The 16,762-nt window shown below is 44.0% G+C and overlaps 2 protein-coding genes across 3 annotated transcripts in view; one reads left to right on the top strand and one right to left on the bottom strand.

Annotated features, from left to right (window-relative positions):
- The first annotated feature begins 3,591 nt into the window (after positions 1–3,591).
- Positions 3,592–8,724, top strand: CSRP2 (cysteine and glycine-rich protein 2). Of its 2 annotated transcripts, none has more exons than XM_009578248.1 (5): positions 3,592–3,722; positions 5,711–5,879; positions 6,882–7,014; positions 7,693–7,786; positions 8,395–8,724. In XM_009578248.1, exons 1-5 carry the CDS (start codon positions 3,611–3,613, stop codon positions 8,469–8,471), a joined length of 585 nt encoding a protein of 194 aa, XP_009576543.1. In that variant the 5' UTR covers positions 3,592–3,610; the 3' UTR covers positions 8,472–8,724. The 2 variants fall into 2 exon arrangements, with proteins under 2 accessions (XP_009576543.1, XP_009576544.1); XM_009578249.1 differs by having other exon boundaries at positions 6,882–6,996; positions 8,395–8,471.
- A 3,971-nt stretch (positions 8,725–12,695) lies between these two features.
- Positions 12,696–16,762, bottom strand: part of ZDHHC17 (zinc finger, DHHC-type containing 17) — a 43,309-nt gene continuing 39,242 nt past the window's right edge. The window contains exon 14 of the mRNA XM_009578250.1: positions 12,696–15,828. Within this exon, the coding sequence (XP_009576545.1) occupies positions 15,690–15,828 (139 nt within the window). The 3' untranslated portion in view covers positions 12,696–15,689. The remainder of the gene's footprint in view (positions 15,829–16,762) is intronic.

The following is a 16,762-nucleotide window of genomic DNA, read 5'->3' as shown; positions in this document are numbered from 1 at the left end:
GCTTCCCCAGCGGGTCGCTGGAAAAGCAGTGCGGGATAGCTGGGTAGCCTGAAATTCCTCAGGGCCGGTGTTGGGGCTGAGTTAGGTTTCCTGTGTTTAAACCTGCCGTGAACAAACGGGTTGGAAAGGACTTTGCAGTTGCCGTGGCTTGTCACTGGTGTTTCGGAGAATGCTAGCTGAATAACGTGCTCTCCTCTCGGCTGGGTACCAGTTTAGCAGAAGGCAGGATTTTCTTATTAGAGGACAGTAGCTGCCCACAAACCCGCAATTGAAAGTCAAAATTGTTGGTACTGGTAGTGAGATCATCTGGATGTTTAATTACTGCTCTTGAGCTCCCTGAAGGCCTGCCTGAACTAGCCAAAAAGTCTTGAGGGAGCAGGGAAGGCTTAATGCAGGATTGGAAGTCTGAATCTGCCACCTGTGGAGCTCTCAAAGGAGACTGGGGCCACATGAAGTCCTGGGTGGTGCGAAGGGAGCGGCTCGTGGGCAGGAGCACAGGCTTGTACACTGTCCTGCTTGCAGAGCTTCTTCGAGTCATCAGCCCTCTTCCCCTTAGGTGCCCTCTGGGCACCGCTGCCGCAGGGTAGCCCTTGCTGTTGGGTAATTGAAGAAATACTGCCGTTCTTCCCACGCAAGCCGTCATGGGAACATTATGGGGAGGATAAATGTAGATATCTTCTGTGGAAGAGACCAAGGTCACCTTGAAGTACTGACTCCGATTCCTTTTTGCTTTTCACTTAATAATTCCCAGAGCCCTTATCAGAAGATTTGAGTCAACTAATGGTTGCCAGATCATCTTATACTTTGTCTCCCTTGGGAAGAAGGGGTGGGGCTGCACCTCATGTTGCCCAATACTACATGGGAAATCCGGGGCAAAGCTGGAAGCCTGATCCAGGTCCTCGGCTCTAGTGTGCATGGAAACTAAATAGTTGTTTGTTTACAAAATTATTAAAATAATTTAGACTCGTGTAAATGCACAAAAGAACGTGAGCGTGGGGATGGTGAGAGGAAAAGACAGACGTAGTTCGTGTACCGAATACCGTTTACGTTTTGGAAAGCATACAAAGTGGAAAGGAATCTCTTCTCCTTTTTTTTTTTTTTTTTTCCAGTCCATGCATTCCTTTTCCAAAGCTTTGTGCAGCCTATATTCTTCGCCATGATTGATGTCAGCTGCTGTGCGGTAGCACAGCCAAGCACTTGAATAAAAGAAATGGAATCTTAATTTTTAGACTCTACAGTTGTGCCAAGAATGACAAAGGCAAAGTGGGAAATGTCATAAAACTAATTTTATGAGCTCGGTCAGGGTATTAGTGCTAAACCATGGAGCAGTAATGGTGCTAATCCTGTGGAAGTTTTAAACAAAGGGATATTTCAGTAATTAGTGTCAGTGTGCAAATGGCACTGCTCAGCCACTCCGAGGAAGTTTCCTAAGCCTTTGCTTAGGAATGTACCTAAGATGCCCCAATTTAGGTTAATAAACTGATCTTGTTTTCCCACATGCCATGAATGGCTGTCTGCTTGTCTTGGACAAAGGTCTTGTAGCAGCTACTTGGCAGCATGTCTTACTTGGGAACCACGCAACCTTCCCTGCATCCCTAAAACTGCCAAACTACTGGTCAGGCTGCTTGGGCAGGAGGCTTGTTTTAGCAGCACTAACAAGGTGGGTTGCTTAATTCAGGCTTAGCCAAAACTGCTGCTCTGAGATGTGATGTACGAGTCTGCTCTACCTTGCCTGGAGAGCGCGAGGCAGCGGCCAGGTGCCCACGAGACCCCTCCAAGGGTCTCTCTGCACTGAGGTCTCTCCCACACGTCGGTGAGAGCCCCGTAGAGAAAGGGGATCGTGAAGCCACACGCTCCTCTCTGGCTCCCTGTGTCATGGCGGCGCTTCCAGTTCCTCTGTGTTGGCCAGGGGGACAACTGGGGATTGGTAGTCCTCTGCTTCTGGCTCAGAGGGATGAGCAGCAAAGCTGACTGAAGGCAGCAGGTTGTGGGCGCTGCGTGGGGATGCCGTCGCGTGTCTCTTCTCCCTGTCTGGCCAGCATAGGAGAGCTTCTAAGGATAACTGAAGGTGAGTTGTGCCGAGAGAAGTCAGAAGCTCCTGACAAATTCCTTCCTTCTTTCCGTACCTGATAGCAGACCCGCACTGCAGTGCTGCTGTGGGGAGCCTGCTGGGAGGGAATGGTGCTGCTGGTGGGGTGGGGTGGCAGGAGGTGTATTCTGGGCTTCCAGTGGGCAAACCCATGGTCCTCGCCCAGAAACCCTGTCTGAAACAAGGGTTGGTAAGGAGCTGGGGGGGTGGTGAGGCCTGAGCAGCTCCACTGGGTTAGACTCACTGAATCGATAACCTTCTCTCTGGCTGGTGTTGGCCTCCGTGCTTACGAGAGGTGGTCCTCAGGTGGTGAGCCGCAGGGGAGCAAGCCAGCATTAACCAATGGTCGCGAGTTGAGCGATGACTGGGAGATGAGCCTTCAACAAACACCGCTGTGTTAGCTCGTGGTTGTGGCGGGAGGAGGGAAGCCCCAGAAAAGCTGAAGGTGGCTGGCAGTGCTCTGCTTTGGTGCTTTAACCCAGGACGGTTAATGGGAGGAGCAGGAGGAGCTCCCAGTCGAGCTGGGTGGGAACTGGTGGTGGCGATGGCACGAGCGCAGGGGAGCTGGGGAGGGGGCAGCTCAGCTTGAGATGGGACAATTGCTGCTTCTGGCTTAACGTACAAGACTGTTCCCAAGGTTGTAGTTTGACATGATGGGTGATGGTGCCTGTCCCCCCCGCTAGCCTTCTGAGTGTCCATTGCAAGTAATGCATCAGAGGGAGTTTTACTTTATTTTGAAGTGGCTCCTTGAGTGGGTGGGTTTGGTTCATATACCTCTCTGGTAAAGGCACAGTTCATGCAATAGCGGTGGAGTCCCCGGGAAATAATCCCCCTTAAATTTCTTTGAACTCCTCTCAGAGGAGTTCAGAATGTCCCTACAGCCCTAATAAGTGGTTCTCCGGTGAGGTGAACTTTGGCTTGTACTGCATCCCAAATGATAGGCCCTGCAGTAAAACAAAATGCCGTTGTTGGCACAATTGGTCTGCTTCCATCAGACGAGAGGCCCAGCGTTAATGAAGCATAGAAACTGAAATTATATCCATGTGGGGGGGTGTTCACTCAAGGTACAGTAAAGCCCTTGTGTGTGAAACTGTAATTTGTGCATATCCAATTTATGTAACTTTCAAAACCCCAGGCAGGGACAGGAGGACACGTCTCGTGAGGACTGCGTCTCTGTTTTTCTTGCTGTTCAGCAGCAGCAGCCTCTGTTCCCCTTGCCAGTCCATCTGCTTTTACAAATAGCCGTAGAGAGCCCGCCTAAGCTTTTAAGTCTGGTCTGGGATCTGAAGGGCTGAGAAGTTGATTTGATCACAAAAACTTCTCACGCGTGGAAGGTCACGTTTTTAAACAGTTGGTAAAATTGCAGGCGTGTGCTCTGATATACAAACTTCGCAGACCTGCTTTAGGGGAGCTTATAACCCCAGCTCCCCAGCTGTCCTCGAGCTGGGGTGGTAGAGGACACCGTGGTTAACAAACCTCTCCCCTTCTCCCCTCCCGCCTGGCTGGGCGTGCAGAGCCACCATGCCGAACTGGGGAGGCGGCAACAAATGCGGCGCCTGTGGCCGCACCGTCTACCATGCCGAGGAGGTGCAGTGCGACGGGAGGAGCTTCCACCGGTGCTGCTTCCTCTGCAGTAAGTATTCCCCTCCCGCTCCCCTGCAAAACCTCTCCTGGCATAGCTGGGGGGTCACAACAGCAAGGTGCTGGTCCGCTGAGATGTCCAAGGCTCAGCTGGCACCCGTGACGCACAGGGAATGGCAGCGGCCAGAGATGGCTGTGTCCATCACGTGTTGGGCTTGACTCCTGCTTCCCCCTGTGCTTCCTGGGCCTGGCGGTGCCGAAGGGAGAGGTTGTCTCCTAGAGAGATATTATCCTACCTCTCCAGTGTGGGAGGGGTGGGATGCACCTCCCAAAGCAGAGCACATCATGCTTTTCTCCCTCTCTCCGTTTGCCCGCCTCCCAGCCTTCTCATCAGGAGTCTAAGAGATCTTGAGGTTGGAAACCTGGCTTAAGTGTTGCTCATGCAGAGGAGAAAGCCCAGCGGCAGAGCCCCATTTGCACTGATCTGAGCTCAGCTGGACTTCTCCCGGTGGTCCCGGGGCTGGCAGCAGCTGCAGGAACAGTTACCAAACCCCTGCCCTGAAGTCCCGCACAGACTGGGACACCAACGTGCCTGAGCACAGCCGAGTTGTTGATGCTTTACCACAGCCGAAAGCCTAGACTTTCTTGGCACAGGGGCCTGTGGTTTATTTCAGATGAAAGGAGTCCAAAGCATTATTTTCCAGTCCAACCAACAAGCCCAGCGAGGCATTGAAAATTGCTTTCTCTGCTGAAAAGACCTCTGCCTAGATGAAGGGAACAAAGGGTCGCTGTGAATCGGAGGCTCCTGCTTTGCAAACAGGCAGCCTGTCTGTCCGAATCAGAGAATTTTACCTTATTACAAACATGAGGTACTGTTTTGTCCCTCTTGCTGGTGTTTAATACCTGTGGGCAGAGCTCGGGTTTAGCCCTCTTCATATAAGCCACAGTTTACCACTGACCCTCTCGAACTAGTTTGCTGTTAGTCTGCAGCATAATGTCAGCGCGCTGTGCTGGCGTGTGAGCCTCGGCGCACCTACGCTCCTTTCCCTTAGCTCTACAGCAGTCACAAAAGAAAAGATTAGATGTCTTGGCTGCCTCATTTTCAGCCTTTTATGGGAGTTTCTATTAAAAGAAACCTGGAACTTACAGTCAAACAATGGCTCTAGTGTGTCTGAGTATTTGCTTTTCCTTAGTGCATAGTTCTGTTGGGGTTAAAGTCTGTAGACTTAACAAACATGCATTAGTCGATTTACTTATTGGATATTTGTGCCTTATAAAAAGAACCTTGGAGCTAACGAATGCCATAAGCAAAGGTCACCCTGTATTTTGAAGACCTTAAAATTCTTTTTAAACAAAAAATTCATGAGGCTGCTTCTTGGTTTTTTTTTTTTCCCTCCCCAAATTCTTTATCACGGGCATAATGCTGTTGCAGATGGAAAGAGCGTGCCAGTTGGGATACAAAAGAAGGTTTAAGAAGGAAATAATTCTGCCTTCTGCTGTAACCTTGAGCAGAGTGCTTGCATTGTGCTGAAGGACAATGTAGGAATGCCAGAAAAGCACAGCCCCTCCAGTGACAGCTGTGAAATAGTCCCAACGCTGCCCCAAAGCAGCACTGAGGCAGGGGGAAAACCTTGAGCATTTTTTTTTCCCAGCCCCACCCTGGCCAAAAGGGCAGGACAGGGGCTCTTCTGCACCGATAGGCTTTTGCTTCACGCTGTATGGCATCTGTCAAGGGAAACTGCTGACTGCACTATCTGTGTTTCTGAGCAGCCTCATTCATCAAACCACAGCAAGTTTCCAGGCTTTAAATGTCACGGTCACGAAGAGGTGGGAGGGAATAGAGCCCTTTATAGGGCTAAGCATAATTCACTAATTCAAATGACAACCTGCTCCCTCTAATCTCTGGCAGTCCCGCAACCTAATAGGAAGAATTGTGGACAGGGAAACCCATAACATCACTTCTCACTTGATTTTTGGCTTACTACATGTGCTGATGGAAATGGTCCCTTAAGGCAGTTTAACTTTTTTTTTTCCCTCCAGTGGTCTGCCGGAAGAACTTGGACAGCACAACTGTAGCGATTCATGATGCTGAAGTTTACTGCAAATCTTGCTATGGGAAAAAGTATGGCCCAAAAGGTTACGGATACGGCCAAGGGGCAGGCACGCTGAACATGGACAGGGGAGAGAGACTAGGCATCAAGCCTGAGAGGTGAGTGAACTGAGTTGCGGGGTGTGTGACCCTTGTCCTTCAGCACTGTTTTCAGAGGAGTCTTTCAGGCTGGATTTTGTTTAGTTCATGTTGTCTGGAATAGAAATGCTGCAAATACCCGAGTATAACCGAATGCAGGGCATTTAACCTGCAGCGCACAAAGCTTCCACTGGTGACTGTGAGTAGGCACCGAACAAGCAGGAGTTAGCACAAGTAAAGATGCACTAACCCTATGCATGAGCCATAGGGGACTGGATTACGGAGCTGCTGATGGCTCTGCACGAGCCCGCAGAGGTGACTGTAGGTCTCAAGTCACTCTCCTAAATAAGCTGCAAATGCAAATGTTCAACAGGTTCTGGCAGGGATGGATTCGGGGAGCTGAGAATCTGGGGCTACAAGAAGAATGAATTTTTAACTGGCAAATGAAGATCCATTTGTGCTTAATTATAGCCAAAACCAAAAGGCCTATTAAATAGTAAACATTCCTAGTCTGATTAAGTTCCAACTGTAAAGCAAAGCATGTGGAAAGAAGCTGAGGTATGCCTCACAACTTGCTTCATGCAAGTTCCCAAATTACTGCTTGACGTTTATATGATGTATGCTCTCCAGCCAGGTTCAGTGCTCAGTTCAGGTTCCAGATTATGATCAGCGACAGGAATTTAACAGAATTATTTGTAGGTTACTATCTGATAAACGCATGTCCTGATACAGAATTCAGCACTTCTAGAGAAGTGAAAAGGTGAAGGCTGCTCATAAGGCTAGCTTTTACAGTAGCTTCTTTTTATCGTTAGAAGCATGGCCTTTCTTTTCTTGGTGTGGTGTGTGGTTTTTTTTTTCCTACCAAGTGTAATTGGATAGACTTGCTGGTAACTTACTTCTCCAGTTTTGCAAAAGTACTGTATTCTGTACTGTGTGTTGGATGCTGCTCTGTTAGCGTTGTTAAGAAGAGCAAGAGGTCATTTAGTAAAAAAGTAAAGACAACAAATGTCCCGTTTCTTTCAGCACGCCCTCTCCCCACCGTCCCACAACAAATCCAAACACTTCAAAATTCGCTCAGAAGTTCGGAGGGGCAGAGAAATGCTCTAGGTGTGGCGATTCTGTGTATGCGGCAGAGAAAGTAATAGGAGCTGGAAAGGTAAGGAACTGCGTGTGCTGTTTTGTACCTGCTACGTGGACTTGAAAGTGAGCAAGGTATGTTATGTGGGTTCCAGCAGGGAACCAACTGCGGGGCAGAGCTACCTTCAAATTGCATTTCTTAGCATTGGAAATAGTCAAATCAATCAACTTAATTGAACAAAAAGCACTTGAAATGCAGGGTGATGAGCACACACCGTGGATTTCAGATATTTTCAATATCGTCTCGTGCCAGAGACTTAAAGCAGACTACGGGAGCGCTTTCCCCCCAGAAGAGCGACAGTCTTGTGGTGTGCAGCTTATGATAGAGGCTGAATGTTTTGGCAGAAAGGGGATGTTCTCTGAAAATACCGTGTAAAACTGTGTGTCAGTCTGCCAGCTGTCTGACTCGCTACAGAGAGCCAAGATCTGCTGTGAATTGATTAGAGCAAGCCCAAATCTTTGAAAATGCTGCCCTGAGCAGGATGCTGTGTGGAATTCAGCGCTTTGGGCCACTCGCAGAAATGCAGACGCTCTCGTCTGCTACTGGTGCGCTTAAACTGTTTTTTATTGCATCAGTCATGTATAAACAGTACTGATGCAAGCATCTCCAGTTAATGCATTTTTTTACCAACTCAGGCATTCTGTGTATTTTAACTATCTTTTTTTTTTCTTTTTTCTTTTTTTTTTCCCCCCCTAGCCATGGCACAAAAACTGCTTTCGATGTGCCAAGTGTGGAAAAAGCCTAGAATCTACAACCCTAACTGAAAAAGAGGGAGAAATCTATTGTAAAGGTGAGGAAAGAAACAAAGATCATTTGTTTATGGTTCAAGGTAGTGTGTTACAAGGACAGATGCTGAATTTATTCCTGATATAAGAAACTTTCAGGCTTCTGTCAAGATGGAAGTGCTCTGTAAGTCATAGGAATAGACCTGAGAAATGAAATGAATATTACTGAAGCTGCTGACGTAGCTTACATCTGCATCAAGCAAAACATTACATACTGAGAAATGCAGCAGCAGCCCGTGTCCTCTGCGTGGGTCAGAAAGCAGATCAGAGTAAGGGAACAAGCTAGCAAGCATCCTGCCATGCCTTCTTGCATGGTATCATGGATATAAACTTGACCCACACAGTGATTTGATGACAATGTATGTCTTAACAGATACCTACCCACAGAACCGATGTATGAATTGCTTTCACAGAGTAGGTTGGGAGCTGCACGGACTGAACAGCCGTGGCTATTGAGTTCAGTCATGGCAGTTACGAAGCTTAACAAAATGTTTCTAAGCATTGCTTCCGATGGGTGACTAATGGGAAGCAGCTGAGGGGCTTAGCCTAGACAGTGCTGTTCTTAATTAACGAGCCAGAAGCCTAAGCTACTACATGTTCATCTTTCTTGCAGGTTGTTATGCGAAGAACTTTGGCCCCAAGGGATTTGGGTACGGCCAGGGAGCGGGCGCCCTCGTTCACGCCCAGTGAGGAGGCTCGGCTCAAAACCCCTTACTGCTCTGCTGAGATCCTGCTACAAGAAATGAGAGAGTTTCCTAAATGTTACTAACTACTGTGAAACAGATACTAGTTGCTGTAGTGCTTGGGCATACATTCAGCAGATGATTTTTTTTTTAAAAAAAAAAAAGGCACTGCTTTTTTTCCTTGCTTTGTGTATCACACTGTAACAGTTGTAGTACCGATTATCAATTCAATAAAGCTTTGCTTGTTGATATATCCTAAAGCCAACTGTTACATGCTTTGTGAGCAATACAAGGTAAGTAAGGGGAGTATTGTTGGGGTACAGGAGTGGAGATATGATGCTCTGGACTTGGTGCAGAGCTTCACTGAAAGCCCAGCGTGACTGAAGGCATAGCACTGGTCATGGCCGTCAGAGGTGAGGGACTGTCCTCCAGTATCACACCATCATATGCATGTGCAAGGCAACTAGCCGCTCACTGCACAGAAGTAGTAAATCCTAATCTACCACTCTGTGCAGTGACAGATTATAAGTAGCTGTGTCCCTAAATGGCTGTCTGTCTCTGCCATAGAGTCTCTAGTGAATGGAAAACAAACCTTTTTCATTGTAGTATTTTGCGGGGTTGCACCTGCTTTGGTATTGAGGTGTTATGCACAGGACTTACTGCACAGAAGGAGTACTCTACCAAGACAGCTGCAGATTAATACCATTCCTACTTGACAGTTGACCAAGCTCTGGACTATCACATCAAACTCAGGTTTAAGAGCAGCTTTTGACCTTTTCTTGGTAGTGCTAGGACCCTTAATTAATTAAGATGGTGGAGGGTTTCAGCCTCTTGAGGATAGGATCTGACAAAGTAGCTGCAGCACAACAACGGAGCAGAATAAAATTCTGTCTTTAAACACTCTGGTAGAAAACGTGACTTGAACTCAAGTTGATGGGCAAGGAGTAATTGTAGTTAAACACATCAAATGCAGTGTAGATCTACTCTGTGCAAACACACCAGTTGGGTGAAAGCCGTAATAGTAAGGGGCCTTGACTCTGCTAACATAACTCTTTAGGAACTGCTGCTAATAAAGGTCTACAGTTAGGAGACAATTACTTTTGCCTTGGCCAGATCTTGAGTAGAAAGTTCACAGAAGAGCTTGGCTTCTTATAGGGGCTGGAGCAGCTCCCAACACAAGCCTGCAAGGCCTGAGCACCTGCGATTGCACTTCTTGTGAAGCAAATGGGAGTCACCTCCTCAACAGGAGACCCAGGACCAGCACCCCCAAAGGCATTATGTGAGAATGAGGTACTTAAGCCTAAAACGGTTATGCAAAAATCACCCAGTTTTAGGCAACTTGCCTTATTTTTCTGCAAGTAACCAGCATTTAGTATGAGCAGCTTCGTGATTTTTTTTTTTTTTTAATATTTTTATTAGTTTTTTTATTAGTCCTAAGTTTCTTGAGCACCTGAAGCAAACCTTCACCAGTGTGCTCAGGCTCCTCTGCCAAGCTCCTTTTGCAAAGGCTTCCTGTGGCCTACAGTAAGGAGGCGGCACGTGAGACCCGGGCATCTACGCCTCTTAAAAGCACAAACTGTGCCTCAGAGGAGCACGCCTGAGCCTCAGCAGGTAACAGGCAGTTGCAGAAATGCCTTTCCATCCCTTCCCGTGAAGGGCATGCTATTGCACAGCAAGGGCTTCACTAGAGGCTGACCACCTTTGTGGGGAGGCACGAGCTCCGTGCCGGTGGCTACAACCCACGTGGTGTTCTGGGGTGAAGGGCGAGGTTTAGTTTCAGCTGTCATCGTGCCCAACAGAAGTTAGTTAAAGAAAAGATGAGATTTGAAACTCTGTCTGGTTTGGGAAGCAGGCTGATACTTTTTGGTGAACGCTACAATAAAATGCGGTCGAAGGCAGAGTTTCAAGCAACGTCTACGACTGCGGTCTGAGGCAGTGAAGCAGTGCAAGCCAAAAGCCTTATTAGAAAAATATGTACTAGTCAATACACAAAGAGCATTTTGTACAGGTCACAAAGGAACAACGTAGGTATGAGGAAGAACAGACAGCTGGCTCAAAATGTGAGCCAAGAGCTTGTACAGTTCACAGGGAGGGAAAAATTACAACTGAAAAAGAAAACAGTAAGGCAGAAGCAGCACACGGTTTCAGGTGGAAGCGAGACAGAAAGAAACAGCACAGCCCAGGAAACCTGGGCAGAAACCTTTGGTCCTGCTACTCATACTGACGATCCTAATACTTTTCTCCTAAAAAAAAAGTAAAGTACTTTTCTCCTTTGCCAACTTGACACTTTATGCAGGAAGGGTTGATCCCCTCTGACTCTTCCAATGTGAGCAAGGACAGCTGTAACTTAGAAGCAGTATCCAGGCTCCAGCAGCCAAGGACATGAAGACAGTGACAACATCCTCTTTCCATAGCCTCGTTACCTGATGGAAGTGCTTCCTCTTCTCAGGAACAGCATTACAAATTGTTGACTAGCACTGTTGGATAGACAGAAAGCAAAATAATGCTCTTGACACACTACTGGGCAGATGAAACCGCTCCCCATTAGTTGATGTAGCTACTGTAGTTGATCTAAACCCGCCACGTTAGCACAGCTGGCAGGTGCGATTTATGCTGACAAAAACGGGCATCTAACATATTGTTCATTTGCCTATAAAAAAGAGCTTTCAATTCTTAGAAAAATGAACAGAAGCAGCGATCAGAAGTGATTTAAACTGCTAAAAATCAAGGGCTTTCCTTTCATTTCCTGGAGGGCGTTATAGCAGCAACTCACAGCTCCGCACTGTTCTACATCCCAACAACTTATTTAATGACAGGAAAACCAAAGGAATGAAGGAAAAAAGAAAACTTGTAACCATAAAGACAATATACTTGTCAAGAGAAATGAGTACCCTACACTGAAGTGCTTTCACTTGGTTACGGTCAACTTTTCAGCTGCAGCAAAGCACTGATGAATATTCCAGTCCAGGCTGGAGTACAACTTTGAGTTAGTCTCGGTTTGGAGCCCTCATTCCAGGAGAGATTGGTTCTCAAAAGTACTCTGACTTCATGATCTGGAGAGCTTAAGTAGTATGTAGGATTGGAGGCAATGTGAATATGGCACTAAATTTATAAGATAACAGCACTGAGTTTGTAAGATACTGCAAATATATTCAGCCTGGCAATTTTTACTGATCTCCATAGTGGATAAAATCCAAATGCAAGCATTCACAAGTAAACATTGCTTTCATAGCAAAAAACCCGTGATTTTACTTAAAGGCAGCTCATGGGAAGCGCGAAGGAGTGAACTCTAATCAAGCCATAATGAGGGTGCGGAGGGCAAGCTTCTTTCCAAATAAAACAAACCAAGTAACCAGCTTTCAAGTCATCAGGAGCCCACCCGTACCTCCCAAGAGCAGCAACTGCTCTGATGGAGCACTGCAAATCTCTGATGGAGATCTTCTGCACAGAATGTCTTTTTTACAAAAGAAAGTACCTTCCCTGATCTTTACCAGAGAACTCAAAGGGTGGTCAGCAGAGGCGAGCTTGGGCCCAGCCTCACCAGAACCATTGCCTCGGGGAGAACAGCAGCAACAATTCTCAATCAGTATCAATATTGAACCCACATCCAGCAGAAAACAGACTTTTTTCTCCCCATTAGGTGTGCTCTTAAGTCCTAGCCTTATCCTTTAATACATATTGCTGGCTATAAATATCCTGATTAAATTCCAGCTTGGATGGTTACCTTGTTTCTACTCAAAATCCAACCTTTAGAACGGACCAGAAGTGTCAAGGTATTCTGTCTCCTGCAAGTGCCACCTAGAAGCACACATCTTGGTCATACCTACCAGCCCTATGTGTATGTCTTGTTTACCCTCAGAATACCTTCAATGTCATTAAATATGTACATTTTTTGACCACCTGAAACGTTCCCTAGAATGAATTCTCCCTTAAGAAATGTTACCTTGCCAGCATGCTTTGCTCAAAAGAAAGGAGTATCTAATTAGTGAACAGTAGCTCTAATTGGTAGTACACAAAGGTGTACTTTACCAAAACCCAGTGTAGTAGTTCACAGGATTTCACATCAGCACAGGATTGGGTGCATGCTACCTTTAAGACATGTAGATCTTTCTGGAAAGACTTTACTAAAATAAGATGCAAGATACCAGCTATTTTCTCACGATACAGCTTCTGAAATTGGACAGAAACAACACTGTGTGAAATCACATCCCAAGTCAAGACAAACACTGCATCTAAGAGTCAATATTTATTTGATTAATAACTTACAAAATTTAACAGATTTAATTTATGTAAGGAGAGCTAATTTATTAAACATTTTACAGATTTTTTTGTTCACAATGTAATACATCAAGATCTCGACAGTATTAAAATAATACTTGGCACAGTTATAAATAAAGAATATACCAAAAAATCCATAGCTTAAAATGTAGTGATGCTGTTTTACACAGTAATTGAAAAAAAATCTGGCGGACATCAAAGAATACAGAAACCTGCAAAGAAACAGCACATGTTTAGGGCCAAGACAAAATTCCCATTTATTCTACCTATGTCAGATTAAGTTGGTCTGATCTGCTGTTGGTCTGGATCAGCTTTGTTAAGTTTCAGAAGCAATGCAGTTTTGGTTCAACAAGTGAATTTTGATGACAGATAAACGCTGCATAGTTGGCTCCCCCCTGCTTGATTTTATGATTTCACGTAAGAAGATTCAGTGTTACTCAAGACAAGTTACATTTTGCACTGGAAACTTCATACATCCCAAATCCATATATGCAAGTTAATTTTCACAACTACTTACTATTGCTCAAATTCTGCAGGTCTCAACAAAACTGTTACCAGAGAGCTGTTAACAAGTAAATAGTGCAGAATTCACCACATATTACCAAAGATCACCTCCTCTTTTGCAAACATTTTTGACATGGACTGCATGACACAATTCATGGCAGTTAATGCTACTGGGCAACTAAAACCAAAACTTGTATCACGTTACTGAACTGCTCTTCTGGTGTTAGGCAATATTTAATAGTGGACTGAAGTTCTTCAAGTCAACCGACCCCCAACAGAAATGTGAAAAAAAATATGAACAAATATGCAGAACATTACTGGTGACTAAAATAAACACCACTGTGAAGTCTTCATGCTTTTTTCTGATTAGAAAAAAATGAGTAACTGATGTCAAGTGTTTTCACTGAAACAGAATGTGTCTTCGTTAGGATTATAAATTTTGTCTGACAAAAATAGCAAAAGCTTCTTGCCACCCCTACACCCAAACCTCTCCCATTAAAACTGCGTCCAAGACGATGTTGATTTTTCCAGTATTAAACATTCAAGTACTCTAATGCTGCACTTCTGTAAATCCTGATATCTGGTACTTGCAAACTAAGTGTGTGTCTTGAGATCAATGAACAACTACAGAAAAAATGTTTACTTGCAAATACTGAACATCAACTATTTACAGTTTCACTGCTCCTCTTACTAAGGCAAGGGCTGGGAATACCACTAGATTGCTTTATTACCTGTAATCTGCATATTACAGAAAAAGCTAATTTTGCCAAGCATCAAACATGCAGTGAATTTGCAGGGCATAATGCCTATTAACAGCAATATTGAACATCACTAAAAGCTCATTAGGTATCTTCCTACACTTTTTTGGTTGAATAAAATGAAAATGAGCAGCTTTAAATACACTAAACACACACTCACAGAGAGAAAACTGTTTGATAAATTATTTATATACAGATACACATTCTTTACACTAGTCTCAGACATCTGCTTTCAGGTCCCTCCCCAAACTCCCCTCACAGGTTTCTCGAACCACTGGGTTGCTACAGCACTTAGAAGAGAACTAACCTGATTCTCAGTCTCTCTGTAAACAATAGTTAAGGAAGCAGTGAACAATTCACTATGAGTATATGAAAACACCATAACAAAAATCAGTGCATCACATTCAAGAAAAGCCCCTTTGGAATGCAATTTCAGATCATTCCTTACCTTCCAAACATATCTGTAGCATGAGAACTTAAAAAAAAAAGAAATTAAGGGTGATTTCCACAAGCCAATACACCATCTTCTTCAGAACGTTGCGTTACATTTTCTGTGTGCGCGTGCTGTTATGGGGATTTTTAAATTTTTTTTTTAAAGTTTGGTTTCCACTATTTTACATCCAAACAAAATAAGCATTTCAGACAACTTTGGGTTCTTCTTCTGCAGTTGCATTCAATTTAAAACTATCTTTTCTTTTTATAATTGAGATTTTTGCTTTCACATCTGTGGTTTCCCCTATGCAATTTCTCTTCCAACATGTCTCCAATTACACTACACTGTACTGTATGAGGACGAAACCTAATATTGAAACATTGCTAGTTTGTAAGTTGCTTATACAATTACTTCAAAGATAATGAATTTTTCCCACTTTTTTCCTGAACATTATATACTGTAATCTAGTTTTACAGGTGTATCATGCATTTAAGCAGGGCTTTAACTTTGACAGAAGAGCTTTCCTTATTTGCGCAATTGTTTATTTCAGACTATATAATCTCAGAATAGGGTTATTACAAGTATTTAGTTGTACCACTAACTGGTGGCAAAAACAATCACCAAAAAATGTGGGCAACATTTTTTCTCAACATTATCTGACATGCCCTACTGCTATAACTTAACACGTTACAGGGGATTCCCACCACATGATGTTTATAACAGTACTGAAAAGCACATTTTTCAATGTACATAATACTACAGAAAAATCTGTATTAAAAAGTCACATTACAGGAACTACAACATAGCGATCAGTGAACTCTGCATCATGAAATTTAGTTTCGTATTCTAGATTCTTGTTTCAGTGGAATTACTCATATCGGGAAATAAATTTTTCTGCTCAGCACAACGTAGCTACTTATGTCAATACTTCAATAATCTTATGCTCCATTGTGAAAGACCTTAAATAAAACCCCCAACAACAAATACTGTGAATATGCTGTCGCGAATAATTCTCATGTTAAGAACTGTTAAAATCCCTTTTTCATCTTCCTCCTCTTCCTTATCAGGTTTGGCAGTTTATTCTGTCCATTTTTACTTTTGTTAATAAAATTCTGATGAAGAGAAGGTACTTTAAGATTCATCATCAGCCCTACACATAGCATGCTACTCTTCAAGGGATGCGGATTCGAGAGAGAGAGAAAATTTTTCAGGCACCACTCAGATATGATATGCTCACAGGATGAAGGTGGTGCTACACTAGCTGGTACCCTGATCCTGAAGTTTGGTCATATTCTATTGTATACTGCCTTGTCCAGTCCACGATAACAGGCCGAAAAAGACCACAGCATCTGAATTCAAAGAAGTCTATAATGTTCCTTATACATCCATGGCTAAAAACAAAACAAAAAAACAGGTTAGCAAGCAGTATCATAGCTCATCTAACAAAGTACAACATTTTTTGTCTACCTACAAATTCGATTCTTCACCCTTTAAGTTCCCAACTGTAGAAAACCAATTCAGTTAAGAATTATCTTAGTGCTTGCTGATGAGCAAGTTCTGAAATAAGCAGCAGTCACCAGACTGGTGAATGTTTGATCCTTGGACACAACCAAGACACTAATTTTTTCCACTATCTACCAAAACTGTATGGAGAAATGTAACATGTTATTGGCAGTGCACCATCATGTAGCATAGCATGGTAATTCAGATCCCTTTCTAAAAGGAAAGTTGCAGTGTACAGATGGATGCAAGACAAAACAGTATGAAGTCAATGTCTTCCTAGAATAATTTCCATTTTTATTAATGTCTATTTCTGTCATACATACTGGTTCACCAGCTGCAGATCTAAGATCAATTAAGTCCCTAGACAGCACAAAATTAAGAAAGCATTATCTGAATTAAATGAACTATTCGAGTGCTTTCTGCTGCTGAATCAATTAATTGTCAACTATTTAAGATACCTACATCAAAATACCAACATGTTGGGCTTTTTTAAACTTAATTACACGCAGGCTGAATAGATCACAGTTTTCAGGAAGATAAGGTCGTATTATGATATATGCAAGAACAGGTCTAAGCAACAATGAGATGACAGCTACTTGATGTCAATGCTTCATCTGACAGGTGATGCCAAGTCAGTTATTTTAGACATCTGGTGTTATTTTCAGGAGTCATTTTTATAATAGCAGCTATGTCAGTGAAAATGGTTTGTGAATGTGACATTGATTTGGGGATAAAACCAGCATCTTTTTCCTATTCTGTGCACCGCCCTATGTTCTTCAGGCAAAAGAACTGTTTTTGTTACAACTTTTATCTGTAGGAAGA

This window comes from Fulmarus glacialis, unplaced genomic scaffold, assembly GCF_000690835.1.
Source record: "Fulmarus glacialis isolate BGI_N327 unplaced genomic scaffold, ASM69083v1 scaffold8365, whole genome shotgun sequence".
Taxonomy (NCBI): Eukaryota; Metazoa; Chordata; class Aves; order Procellariiformes; family Procellariidae; genus Fulmarus; species Fulmarus glacialis.
Note: the sequence above shows the minus strand (reverse complement) of the source record. Positions and strands in the feature narration are given on the sequence as shown.